This window comes from Callithrix jacchus, chromosome 13 (genome assembly GCF_049354715.1).
Source record: "Callithrix jacchus isolate 240 chromosome 13, calJac240_pri, whole genome shotgun sequence".
Classification (NCBI taxonomy): Eukaryota; Metazoa; Chordata; class Mammalia; order Primates; family Cebidae; genus Callithrix; species Callithrix jacchus.
In genome coordinates this window covers 80,320,207-80,332,999 of record NC_133514.1, presented here as the reverse complement: position 1 = coordinate 80,332,999, position 12,793 = coordinate 80,320,207, and the positions used below count along the sequence as shown (strand labels likewise).

General features: G+C 40.7%; 1 protein-coding gene across 6 annotated transcripts in view; it reads right to left on the bottom strand.

Annotated features, from left to right (window-relative positions):
* Positions 1-299: 299 nt before the first annotated feature.
* Positions 300-12,793, bottom strand: part of KIAA1328 (KIAA1328 ortholog) — a 367,625-nt gene continuing 355,131 nt past the window's right edge. For all 6 annotated transcript variants that reach the window (XM_078348025.1, XM_078348026.1, XM_078348024.1 and 3 more), the window contains one exon: positions 300-4,842. In XM_078348025.1, coding sequence (XP_078204151.1) covers positions 4,632-4,842 — 211 coding nt within the window. In that variant the 3' untranslated portion in view covers positions 300-4,631. The remainder of the gene's footprint in view (positions 4,843-12,793) is intronic.

The window sequence follows — 12,793 nt, the reverse complement described above, 5'->3', positions numbered from 1 at the left end:
AAGAAGCTTTTTGTTTGTTTTTTGAGATGAAGTCTCGTTCTCTTGCCCAGGCTGGAGTGCAGTGGTGCAATCTCGGCTCACTGCAACCTCTTCCTCCCAGGTTCAAGCAATTCTCCTGCCTTAGCCTCCCAAGTAGCTGGAACCACTGGCACCCACCAGCAAACCCAGTTAATTTTTGTATTTTTAGTAGAGATGGGGTTTCACCATATTGGCCAGGATGGTCTTGAACTCCTGACCTTATGATCCAACTGCCTCAGCCTCCCAAAGTGCTGGGATTATAGCAACAAGTTTTCCATGGATGTTTATAACAGTATTTTTTATAATAACAAAAAAAAAAGGTGGGGGAACAACCTAAATGTCCATCAACTAATTAATGGATAAACAAAAATGTTGTACATTCATATGATACAATATTATTTGGCAATCAAAAGGAACCACGTATATGTGACAGCATGAACCTTGAAAACAGTAAGCTGTGAAAGAAGCCAGTCGTAGAAGACCACATAGAATATGATTTCATTAATATGACATGTCCAGATATGCAAATGTATAGAGACAAGTCAATTAATGGTTGCCTAGGGCTGGCAGTATGGAGGATGACTGCTAATGGGTACAGGTTTCTCTTCAGGGTGATAAAAATGTTCTAAAATTGATTGTGGTGATGGTGGCAACTTTGTGAATACACTAAAGACCACTGATCCATACACTTTAAGTAGGTAGATTGTACAGTATTTGAGTGATATCTCATAAAGCTATTACCAAATAATAACAGTAATAAAAGGAAGTAGTGTCCACGGGCTTTGGTTGCTGATTGGCCAGGAGAGCTGAAAAGTCAAGAGTGAAAACTGGACTTTGACTCGTCTGTCTCTAAACTGGGCTGGGGTGAAAGCCGGTTTGTGAGGTGAAAAGGGGCAATGAATCCAAGAGTGCTTCCGTTAAGTCGTGTTGTAAAAGGAAAGAGAGAACCACAATGGTGGAAATAAGGGATGAGAAAGTCAGCTGAAAATCTGGGCTATTCACAGGGCATTTTTTCAAATTAGGGGGCATCCTATATGTGATTAAAGTCCCTTGATTCCCAGACTGGATCTCCAGAATGCTAAACACCTAAAAGGTGTTAACAGAAATCCATGAACAATTTTTATATTCAGTTTGGGAGCTGTTGAATGATGGTTCTGTCCTGGCTACCTGTGCCTCTGAGGGGCAGCTGCAAAGTCTCCTTACTCAGGTGCAGGTGCCAGCCTAGCCTGGGCGGGAGGGCGCAGGACAGGGTCTCTGACTGTCTTAGTTGAATACACAGGTATGACCTCAGAATTGAGCGTTTCAGGCACTGAAGCCCTCATATACATTCTTCTAGCAACTAAAGGGAACTAGGCAGAACCATTTTTCTTGTCTTAAAAGTGCAGTGATATTTCTTCCTTGCTGAGAAGCTATGGGGCTAGGCACAGAGAAGGGACTTAGAGGTACACATAGATTGAATGTTCTGTTCCAACAAGCACACAGTCTAGAGGAGGCTTGTTGTCCACGTGATATGAATGAGCAGGAGCCACAGCAGAAAAACCTACTGGGATGTGACAAACCATTTCCTTTCTCTCAGTCAGCCACAGGCTCCTGCTGTTTTAACAAGTACTGAGGAAAATAACATTTTGATAACCTGCGGCTCTGCACTTGCTTTCAAGCTATGCCTCACTGATCTGATGAGGGATGTTCAAGGGACAATTCAATATCAAATCCACGTGGGGAAAATCGCCATAGAGATGATTTATTAACTTAAACTCTCATAGGTACATAAACATTTGCCCACATTCAAAATACACTCTGAGCTGAGGATAAACTTTGAGCTAGAAGGAGTCCGTCACAGCCTTAAGAAGTCTCTCTTAGCAGACTTCGTCCAGCTCTGCCCCATCAGGCCTCTCTCCTACACTGATTATCTGGCCAGCACTTCTCTATTATGAACTTGGTGCCAGAAGCAGGGCCAAGTGAAGAGCGGCTCTGAGGGAGGAGAAAGAGTCCTTCCCTCCCCATGCCATTTGGGGTGCTCTTGAAAAGTCTCTATCATCGGGATCGGGATTGGATAAACACAAGTGTGCCTCTGGGATGGGGGACTGTCAGCAAAAGCTTTTCTGTGATTAACTTTGGTTCTCTAAGTCAAGCACTGTGTGCCTTATTTAGGGAGTTCAAAGGACATGCTGTGTCCTTTTCCATTTTGTAAACATTGATTGGTTTTTCTCTCACAGGAAGTGGGCAGCAGGGTGGGCAATGCCGTGGCACTATCCGCAGCACCCTTGGTATGTGTCCAGTCTTGCTTTGGGAAAGTATCTAAAGGCTAGATGAGCAAATCCCAACCAGTCAAGGGCGGGAGACTTGACAGGGAGGAAAGGCAGATTCCTTTGTGCCAGCTCCTTTCTCTTGGGATAGTCTGCAATAGCTTGGAGGCTCTGCAACAACCCTTTCATTCATATATATGGTTAAAATGTTAACATGTACTGTTCAATTAATAATGAAGACATTAGATTATACACAAATTTATATCCTATTGCCCTTGCACCAACACCAACAAAATGTCCACAAATGAAAAAAAGGCAACTGGTGATGGGTTTGGCATGTGAAAAATGTGTTGACTGATGCTCTGCTGAAAGTCCATCTTTGCTTTTCCAAATTGGCCATTCATGGAGAGGGAAAGAAGCAATTAAACTCTACTCTATGGCTGTGACCCCGAAAGGCCTTTAGTTTAGACACTGTTTACAATTCTTCTGTGACCTTTTTCTATCCTCTGGCATCCTCTCACTACAGAGAGTTTTAAGGACATTGGAGTCTGGAATGGGTGACTGTGGGCATGGTTAGTCTATGGGAGTCAGGTGCATGTAAGCTGGTCATGACACAGGGGGCGGGGAAAAGCAAGTTCTGGCAACCTAAAAATGGCTGAGAACTCCGTTTGCCATCCACCCATTTCTGCCACACCACAGAAAGTGCCATACTCCAAAGGCTTTTTGGTATGGGATAAAACTGATTTGGTTACTCTCAGAAGTGAACTTTACAAGGAAATTTTAATCTGTAATGATCTTCCAACTTTTTAAGGAAATGCCTACAACTAGTCCAGACTTCCTATTTATGTCAGAAGAAAAATAGAATAGTGGTGGGCTCCATTCTTTTATCTTCCGAAGAATAAAAACATCCAAGTGAAAGAAGGTTGGGTGGAGGCAACAGGGCCAGGCTCGGCCTGAAGAGACACGAGCTTTGGATCTATCTGGACAAGGAGGCCTGCTCAACAAGGCTGTTCTAGATTGAAATAATTTAGTTTCAATTAAAACAATAATTCAGAGAAGCCATGCAGGCTCACTTGAATGCAGGCTGCCCTGGTACACCCTCCCCTTGCTTTCAATGACTGGAGAGTTTTGAACTCTGGCTAAACCAGGGTCATCATCCCCATTAGCTCAAGAGGCTACTAGAGCCCACTGCAAGCTGAAGGACCCATCTCAAGAGCTCTGTGGGAGAAAAGGTAGCAGAGAGGATGAGGTCTGCACTGCATAACGTCCACAGGTTTTCTCTGGGTCAAAGCGAGGCCTAGTGAGAAAAAGCAGGGAGACCCTGCTTGGGTGGTGGAACATGCTCTGGGAATTAGAGATGGTTCTTTAGGGCCATGAGCAGAGCACCTGCAAGGCCTGGTCAGCCCATATTCTTTAATCCCCATGGAGGAAAAGGGAAGGCCAGAGGAAGCCCATCAGCTTGCAGCAATTAGTGTCACTCTCTCTCTAGTAGCATTTTCCCCGGACACAACTTTGGGAAGTTCACGGGAGCGCATGTGATGGAGGGTGAATAAACTGAAGACTTGGATCAATAAAAATACCTAGAGATTCCTCCTATTCATTCTGGGATATCGGAGGGGTGGTCACCTGAACATTGGTAGGAAAAGTGCTTCAGCCTTGTGTCTCCACTGAATTTCCCCAGGGCAATAAGTCCCTGACATGGTTTCGTGCTGCCTGCTCTCAAGGATTGGCTGGGTCTCACCCTCTAGCTCACTGAACTCTTTGGTTAAGGAATGAGCAGCCACCAGGCTGATGGCTACTGAGATGGACTCACGGTTGGCCCTCAGTGTTGTTTGTGACGGCAAGGGCACCAACTCCAACTTCAGAATTAAAGGACCACTTACAGAGACATAGCTGTGAGAGAAGAGGATGAGAAAGGTGAGAGGGTCTGCCTTTCTGAAACTGCTTATGTTTCAAGGGGTTACTTTTAAATTAGAGGGATCTTTCAGCGGAAAGGTTTTTCTTGTATATAAAAGTGAGCCAGCCTTTTCTAGCAGAAGTTTGAGAAGGATACACTCTTGAAATGAGGCTGAATATGCAATGGTTTTCACCATGCAGAAAGTATCCTATGTTAATTTTCTAATCTCTGTTTAGCATAAAAAAGATACCATCTTCCATTCCTACCCTCTTAGTGTGTTATCGAATGCTGGGTCTGTCTGAAAACACCCTAGGTTGTTAGAATGATTTCTATATTCAATACATAACAGGATGTGAGTGATATAGGCCCTTGTGAAAGGAGAGACACAATTACTTTGCAATGAAATAATTTAAAATCCTAGATCAGTATGAGAGGAAACCCACAAATTGCCTAGGAAAATTTTCCATATGTCAAATGAAAAATATATCTTCCAGAATTTTATTCTCCTCCAGCTCTTCAGGGGTCCTGTGCATCCCCATCTTCTTCCGGGTCGATTTTGGAGGACTGAGTCGGAAAGTACCGTGATTCCAGGACCCAGCTTCTCTGGAGGGATAGCGCTGAGGTTTGGGAGCAGAGTTTGGGCTCAGAGACTGAACCAAATCCAACAAAGATGTCTCATACCTGTAAGACATACAACCCAGACAGGAAAGGATCAGATTATTAGAAAATGAGAATCCAAGAAGCCCAGCAGAAATGGGCTATCCAGGACAAGAATCAGATCAACGATCATATCGTGCATAAGATGCTGCTTAGGGGAACTTTTGTGAAGGTAAACATCAGAAGGACTTGAAGAACCTAGGCCTTGCTGCCTGTCCATAACCTCTTTTCTTTTGTTGACTTCTAACATTCCTTTATAACTTATGAAGAGAGACTGTAGAGTGGGAAAAGCGATCATGATAACAGTAATGATATTAACAGTGACGTACTACAAGCTTACTGTCAGGCACTGTTCTTAACACTACAAATATTTAACCTATGAAGTAGCTATTGTACTACTCTGACCCCATTATAAACAAGTGGAAATTAAGGCTCAGGGAAGTAACTCATCTAACAGAAAGCTATTACACAGGAGAGTCTAGAATTGAACCCAGCTGGTTTGTCTCCAGCACTCTCGTCCAACGCTAAAGCTGCCTGTCAAAATCTTCACAGACAGATAGACTTGGTTCAAATCTCTGTTCTACCACTTGCAAGTTGTGTAATACTGGGGAAGTTATTCAGTCTCTCAGTTCAGTCTTTTCATGTATAAGGGGCTAGCAAAACTCCAGTTACGATTAAATTAATTAATTGATATAAATGAATACATAAAAGGCACTCAATAAATGGTAGTTCCTTTCTGTTAACACCCTTCCACCTTCTCTAGAATCTGGTAAAAGATTATAAATCTATTAAGATACCCCTCCAAAGAAAGACTGCTTTGTGTCCAGCATTCTTATCAAAAAGGGTAAGTTTGGAGCAGCTCAGAGGTAAAGAAACAGTCTGGGGCCTCAATGGTAGCTCATGCCTGAAATCCCAGCACTTTGGGAGGCCGAGATGGGTGGATCACTTGAGGTCAGGAGTTTGAGACCAGCCTTGCCAACATGGTGAAACTCTGTCTCTACTAAAAATACAAACATTAGGCGGGCATGGTGGCATGTGTCTGTAGTCTCAGCTACTCAGGAGGCTGAGGCAGGAGAATCACTTGAACCTGGGAAGTGGAGGCTGCAGTGAGCCAAGGTTGCACTACTGCACTCCAGCCTGGGCAACAGAGCAAAACAAACAAAAAGAAACAGTCTGGAGTAACACATAGGACCCTAAGGGGTAGCTGGGGCCAGAACCTAGCTCCAAATTAATGGTGGTGATGATGGCAGCACTATCAGAAGCAGCTGTGGTGGAAGGCTGGCTTGTCTGTTTTCTAAGCCCATCCCTGTGGCAAAAATGTCATCTTTCTGGCCTGAGCACTGGGATATGAACTGCTAGCATTAAGGCTATAAATACCAGTAAATTATTACAAAATAAAAGCATACACATGGACATTACAATAAAGCATATCAGAGATGTAGTAGAATCCTTCAAAGAGTTTAGAGTTTCTGGTTTTAAAAACTGCTACAACACTGCAAAGCAAATATCCACAGGCTTAGAAATAAAAATTAAGGATTATTGCATATGATAGGAAAAAACCCACCATTTTCATATGCAATTTCAAATGAACCAATTATTAACAAGAAATACAATTTTAAAAATTAATTTGTCTTTGTAATTAAAGATGTTGCTATAGAAAGCATAAACAGGCACTGTGAATTATAGACAAATCATTAAATGACTTTTGGTGTCTTGTATGATCTCTACATGATACAGGACATGCTAGGGAAAACATTAAAATGACATTGTATAGATTTGTATTTAAAATTAAATTTCAACAGGTATGAAACTAATGTATATGAAGAGTTAAATATTTTTTAGAAAAACTGATTCCCAAGAATGATCACCTCTACATAAACTAAAATTCACATTTTGAAATACTTTATTAGAAATCTATCCAAATGTTGGCACAGCCTACAAAATACTCTTAACAGCTCCAGTGTCAGTTGCATCTACAGAAAGATCCTTCTCAAAATTAAATATTATGAAAAACATCTCACATCAGTTAGAATGGCGATCATTAAAAAATCTGGAGACAACAGATGCTGGAGAGGATGTGGAGAAATAGGAAAGCTTTTACACTGTTGGTGGGAGTGTAAATTAGTTCAACCATTGTGGAAGATAGTGTGGTGATTCCTCAAGGATCTAGAACTAGAAATACCATTTGACCCAGCAATCCCATTACTGGGTATATACCCAAAGAACTATAAATTGTTCTATTATAAAGATACATACACATGTACGTTCACTGCGGCACTGTTTACAACAGCAAAGACTTGGAACCAACCCAAATGGCCACCAAAGATAGACTGCACAAGGAAAATGTGGCACATATACACCATGAATACTATACAGCCATATAAAAGGATGAGTTCAAGTCCTATGCAGGGACATGGATGAAGCTGGAAATCATCATTCTCAGCAAACTGACACAAGAACAGAAAACCAAACACTGCATGTTCTCACTTGTAAGTGGGTGTTGAACAACGGGAACACATGGACACAGGGAGGGGAACATCACACACTGGGGCCTCTTGGGTGGTGGGAGGAATAAGGGAGGGATAGCAGCGGGTGGGGGGATTGGGGAGGGATAACATTAGGAGAAACACCTAATGCAGGTGTTGGGGGGATGGATGCAGCAAACCATTATGGCACGTGTATACCTATGTAACAATCCTGCATGAGCTGCACATGTACCCCAGAACTTAAGTATAACTTAAAAAATTACAAAAAATTTTTGTAATCTCATTTGCTAAGAGTGACTAATGTTGCTTTTAATTATATCACTTAAAGTTTTTAAAAGTATAAATTATGACGACTTAATAAATGAATTTACACCGAGCACAGTGGCTCCTGTAGTGTTTACAGTGGCTCAAAGTGTTGTAATCCTAGCAGTTTGGGAGGCCAAGGCGGGTGGATCACTTGAGGTAAAGAGTTCGAGACCAGCCTGGCCAACATGGTGAAAAACTCCATCTCTACAAAAATACAAAAATTAGCTGGGTGTGGTGGCTTGTACCTGTAATCCCAGCTACTTGGGAGGCTGAGGCAGGAGAATGTTTGAACCTAGGAGGCGGAGGTTGTAGTGAGCCAAGATTGTGCCACTGCACTTCAGCCTGGATGAAAGAGCAAAGCTCCATTTAAAAATAATAATAATAATAAATAAATAAAATAAATGAATTTGAAGAAAAGTGAGTCAGAAAAACTTAAGGTTAATCAAGTTATCACATTAATTAAGTTTTATTTTATCATATAAAATTATAATACCAAAAATATAATTTTTTGCTATCTGTAGTTTTTATCACTCATATATTACTATTCTATTACCCTTCATGCTTTATTGGTGTCCTTTTAAAGGAAAGAGCTTTGTATTCTAGCACCTTTAGTTGGGTTTTTTCCTTCTTTCTGAACAAGGTGCCTCACATTTTCATTTTACACTGGTCTGGCAAGTTATGTTGCTGGCCCTGCCCTCAAGTCCCAGGCAAGATTTGACTACTGCCTCGGGTACGGAAATGTCATGATATTTTCTGTGGTATGAAAATTTGTAAATTTAAATCCTTTTTAGCAGATTTTTCTTTTGCAGCTTTTATTGTCACAGAATCAAGGCAATATTTCAATACAGCTATCTGTCATTGAAAACAATGGTTTCTGTGTTCAATCAACACATTCTTTGTTTAAGGTGTAAACCAATGACTTGAGTACTGCTTCTAGGAAATTTTGCATATAAGCAGGACAGACCTACTACATGCTCAAGGAATAAGCTGCATTTGAACTTTCCTTTGAGACACATGATAATGCTGTGGTAATATCCATCTCTTCATATATAGATCATTAAGTGTTTTTTAAAATCAGAAACAAGGGAAAACCTATACTTTTCTTTCTAATTTCATGCTTAAAATAGCGAGAGGAGATACTCAGAATGAGAAAATAAATTTGCTTCTTTCTCTAGTAAAAAGTAGAGCCAAAATAATTGGGGAACAGAAAGTATATCAGAAATGAACCTTTTAAATATGTAAACAGAAATCCAGAGCAACAATCAGGATTTGTGTTTAAAGACTGATTTACTTGGTACCAATGTATTCAATCATTTGAAAGAGAACTGTGGGCTTCAAATTCCTTCAGAATACTCATTAGCATAAAATATAGTAAAAAATTTTGTAACATGGAAATAATGACCCACCAAACTACAGTAAGTTAGATCTGACATATTAGTCAGAATAAGTTATGTGTAACAAATTACCTTCGGAATTCCAACGGTTTAATACAACTCAAATATTTTTCATGCTCATCCTATACACTCAAAGTAGGGCCAGGCGGACAGTAGTTCCATCACCTAGGATGTGGGCTTCTCAATTGTCTCGGCAGGAAAAGATACTGAAGAACTGTGCACGGGCTTTCCACAGCCTGCAAGCGACATAACACTTCTCCTTATATCTGACTGGCCAGAACCAGTTAAGTGTTGCCAGAAGGGAGAACTGGATACTGGCAAACACTACTAATGCTTACCCAAGAAGGAATGAAGGAATGAGTCTCAGACATAACTTGGAATAATTTTCTTATTTTATTGATGAGGAAACTGAGATCCAGAGAGGTATAAGTGAACTGAATGCAGTCATAGGGCAAGTGAGGGGCAGAACTAAGTGGTTTTTAACCCAGGCCCCTTGACTTCCCAGATTAGTATGTCTTCAATCTTTCCGTCAAGGTAAGAGGTGACACTAAAACAAAAGCAAAAGAAGGTTGCTGTTTCCAACTACATTTTATTTTAAAACCATAGTACAGTTACTTGTAACTGGGCTATCTTTTCCTCCAACAAATTAATCTACTCAAGTACAAATGCTTATCTTTATGATTATGCTGTTACAAAAACTCCACTTCTCTGTCTAGGAGCCACATTCAATCATAGACTAGACTGTGGCAGAAGAATCAGAAAGTGTGTGGTAAACAGGGCTCAGATTTCGGTTGTACTTCATTCATAGCTAATTTTGTTCCATAAGTTTATTGACAGTACTTTTGCTATCAGGAAAGACCAAATGATTTGGCAATTAAAAAGTAACAAAATACCCAAAATTATTCCAAAAAGCAAAGCTTGAGAAAATGACCCAGTTTAATATAAGAATTATATATGCAATAAAGCAAAGTAAAAAATGAATCCCTATGGGATTTTGCACTAAATGTCAGTAAAGAGCAGTGTATTTATCAGACGTGTTCTGTGAGCAGTGTGTTTTAGTTTACTAAAGAGACATGTGATAGGAGACTATAAAGTCGATTAGCTTGGCCTGATCCTGCTGGGGCTGTGTGGTAGTCAAATAATTTAAAGGGACATACAACTTATCCAGATGTATAAAGTACCATCCCTTGAAAAACTCAGATGATGTTTTAGTCGTAGGTATTAACTATATTGGCCTGTCTTACCTCTGTACCACACAGAGCCAGTACACATGAGTTACCCAGGCACACAGGCTGAATTTAATAGTCTCATTATGGAGAAGTGATAAGCAAAAGGCTTATTTGATTTGCTCTGCCAGTCCCATCCAGGAGGCAATTTGGACAAACCTGGAGTGGCATTAATTCTGTCTTCCTAGAGTTCTCTTTCTAGTTTCATTTGCCTCTGAACTAGCAAGATAACAAGACAAAATCCAGAGGAGGATGTAGCCTCTGCTGATTTGACTTGACTCCACATTACCGACTCAAGAAAGGCCAGTCTGACATGGTTTCCAAGAGTATTAGCACACGGCCTAGAAACAAACTGATTTCATGGTCTATCCACCGGCTGCACCTCATGAGAAACTAATGATGGTGCTGGACCTTTCCCCTCCCATTTCCTTTTTTGATTTTTTTGTGATTTCAGCAGACCTCTCTTGATTTTCCTTCCATATCACCAACATCCTCTTCCTCTCTTGTCATTTAAATGAAGAATGCCCCAGGGCTCAATCCTTTGCTCTCACGTCTTAAGCGATGCTATCCATTCTCATGGGATTTAAAAACATCTATATGTTAATGACAGCTAAATATATAGCTCCAATATCAACCTTGCCCAAGGTCCAGGCTCACATTTCCAACTGCTACCTGATATCTTTACTCAGAAGTGTAATGGGCATCTCAAACTATCCAAAACAGAACTCTTTTTTTTCCCCTCTGAATCCCACTCCTCTCAATTAACCCAGTGGTTCAGGCCAAAAACCTGCCGCTATTCTCGATTCTTACCTCTGGGCCTTTGCATATATTTCACTCTCTGTGTAGCATGCCTTCTTTCATATCTTTACTTGCTCTCTCCATTCATCAATGTCTTTGTTTAAATGTCACCTCCTTCAAGAGGCCATCCTTAGCCACTCCATCCAAAATAGCCATCACTCCACAGTCACCTTATTCCTTTATGGTTTTTATTTTCTTTATATCACTCAATACACACACACACACACACACACACACACACACACACACACACACACACACTACATATATATATATATATATATTGCCCCAGTGGTATGGGCTCCGTAACGGTAGGGTCATTACTTTGTTTATTGCTGTATCTCCATGCAAAACATGGTAACTGGCACAAGGTAGGTGCTCAGTATTTGTTGAAAAAAAAATCAATGGTCTTATGGCTTAAGGCTCAGCAACTTCTTCCATGGACAACTTTCTAAAAAATCTTTTGACAGCTCATCAATTTATTTCAAACATTCTGAAAAGTATTAACCATGCATCTATTCTTCTTTTACAAAAAAAGGATACTTACACATGTGATTTGTATAAATGGCTTTTTTCACTTAAAATATTGGGACCATTTTTCTATATGATACTTTTATGTTATCTTTAATGACTTCAGATTACTTCACCTCCTGCGTGTGCTCTGACTTACATTAATACAACAAATCCCCTGTTGAAGAGTACTTAGGTCCAAAAGTCCTTCAAGACTAAATCAACTGTCTCTTGTTCCTACAGCCAATACCCAGAAGGTAATTCCCACCCCAGTCCATCATAGGTTAGCAAGGCACTGCTATCCCCATGATGTTCTGTAATATCTCTCTCTCTATCCCCAGCCCTCCTCCTCACCCCCATTGCTTCTAGAGCTTTTGCTTCACAATAGACACTGCTATATTTTGCATTCTTTTTAGATTATACCTTCTATCTCCTAGTTTTAACTGAAACCTGGCTCTTTTGTTTATATTCAACATGTGCTATATATTTCAGGGATAAGAGGTAGGATTGGAATCATCATTTCTTTTTGGCCATTATTCCCCAGTCTCTCATTAAACTTCTATTCCCTTGAGGTTCCTGTCATCTGCTCTGTCATCCTCAACTTCTCCTCATCTACAAACTCACTTGCTCTCAGTCACCGCAGATGTTAACATCTGATTCACAACATTCCCTCCAATTCAACCCTGAACATCATCCCTGCTGTCAGCATCCCAAGAATGACACTCAGTCAGTATTCTCACCTCTTAGATTTTTGACCTTCTCTCAATTCAAAAGACTTTATTTGCAAGCCTTTGCCATAGTCCTAGCCTAGAACTTGTCATAAATTAGAACTGCATCTCTTCTAAATTCAGTAATTCAAATATCCCAAGTACTTTCTGATGCCTACAGATTACCTTTCAAGCTTGTTTTTTCAGCCATTCCTGCTATCTGTGCCTGCTGGTCCCAGCAGACCAGTGTAGGGGGTTGGCAGGGGGTAAGGTGGTAAAAGAAAAGAAAGTTTTATCTGAGGAATGTGAGCTTCTTTAAATTTAAATTTTAAAAAGTGAGTTCTCTTGTATCACAGGTGATTGCTCCCTCTGACCCATTCAGGAGCTCCAGGTGACTGGAGAGTCTGCAGAGGTGTCAGGGCTGTCGCCTAGGATGTGAGGCAGCATCGTAGGGCATTCCTCACCAGAAGAACATTTTTAGGGACCCCTATCCTTTGGCTCTTCTAGATAAGTACAATATGAGGGTCTGGACCCTTATCCCTATGAGC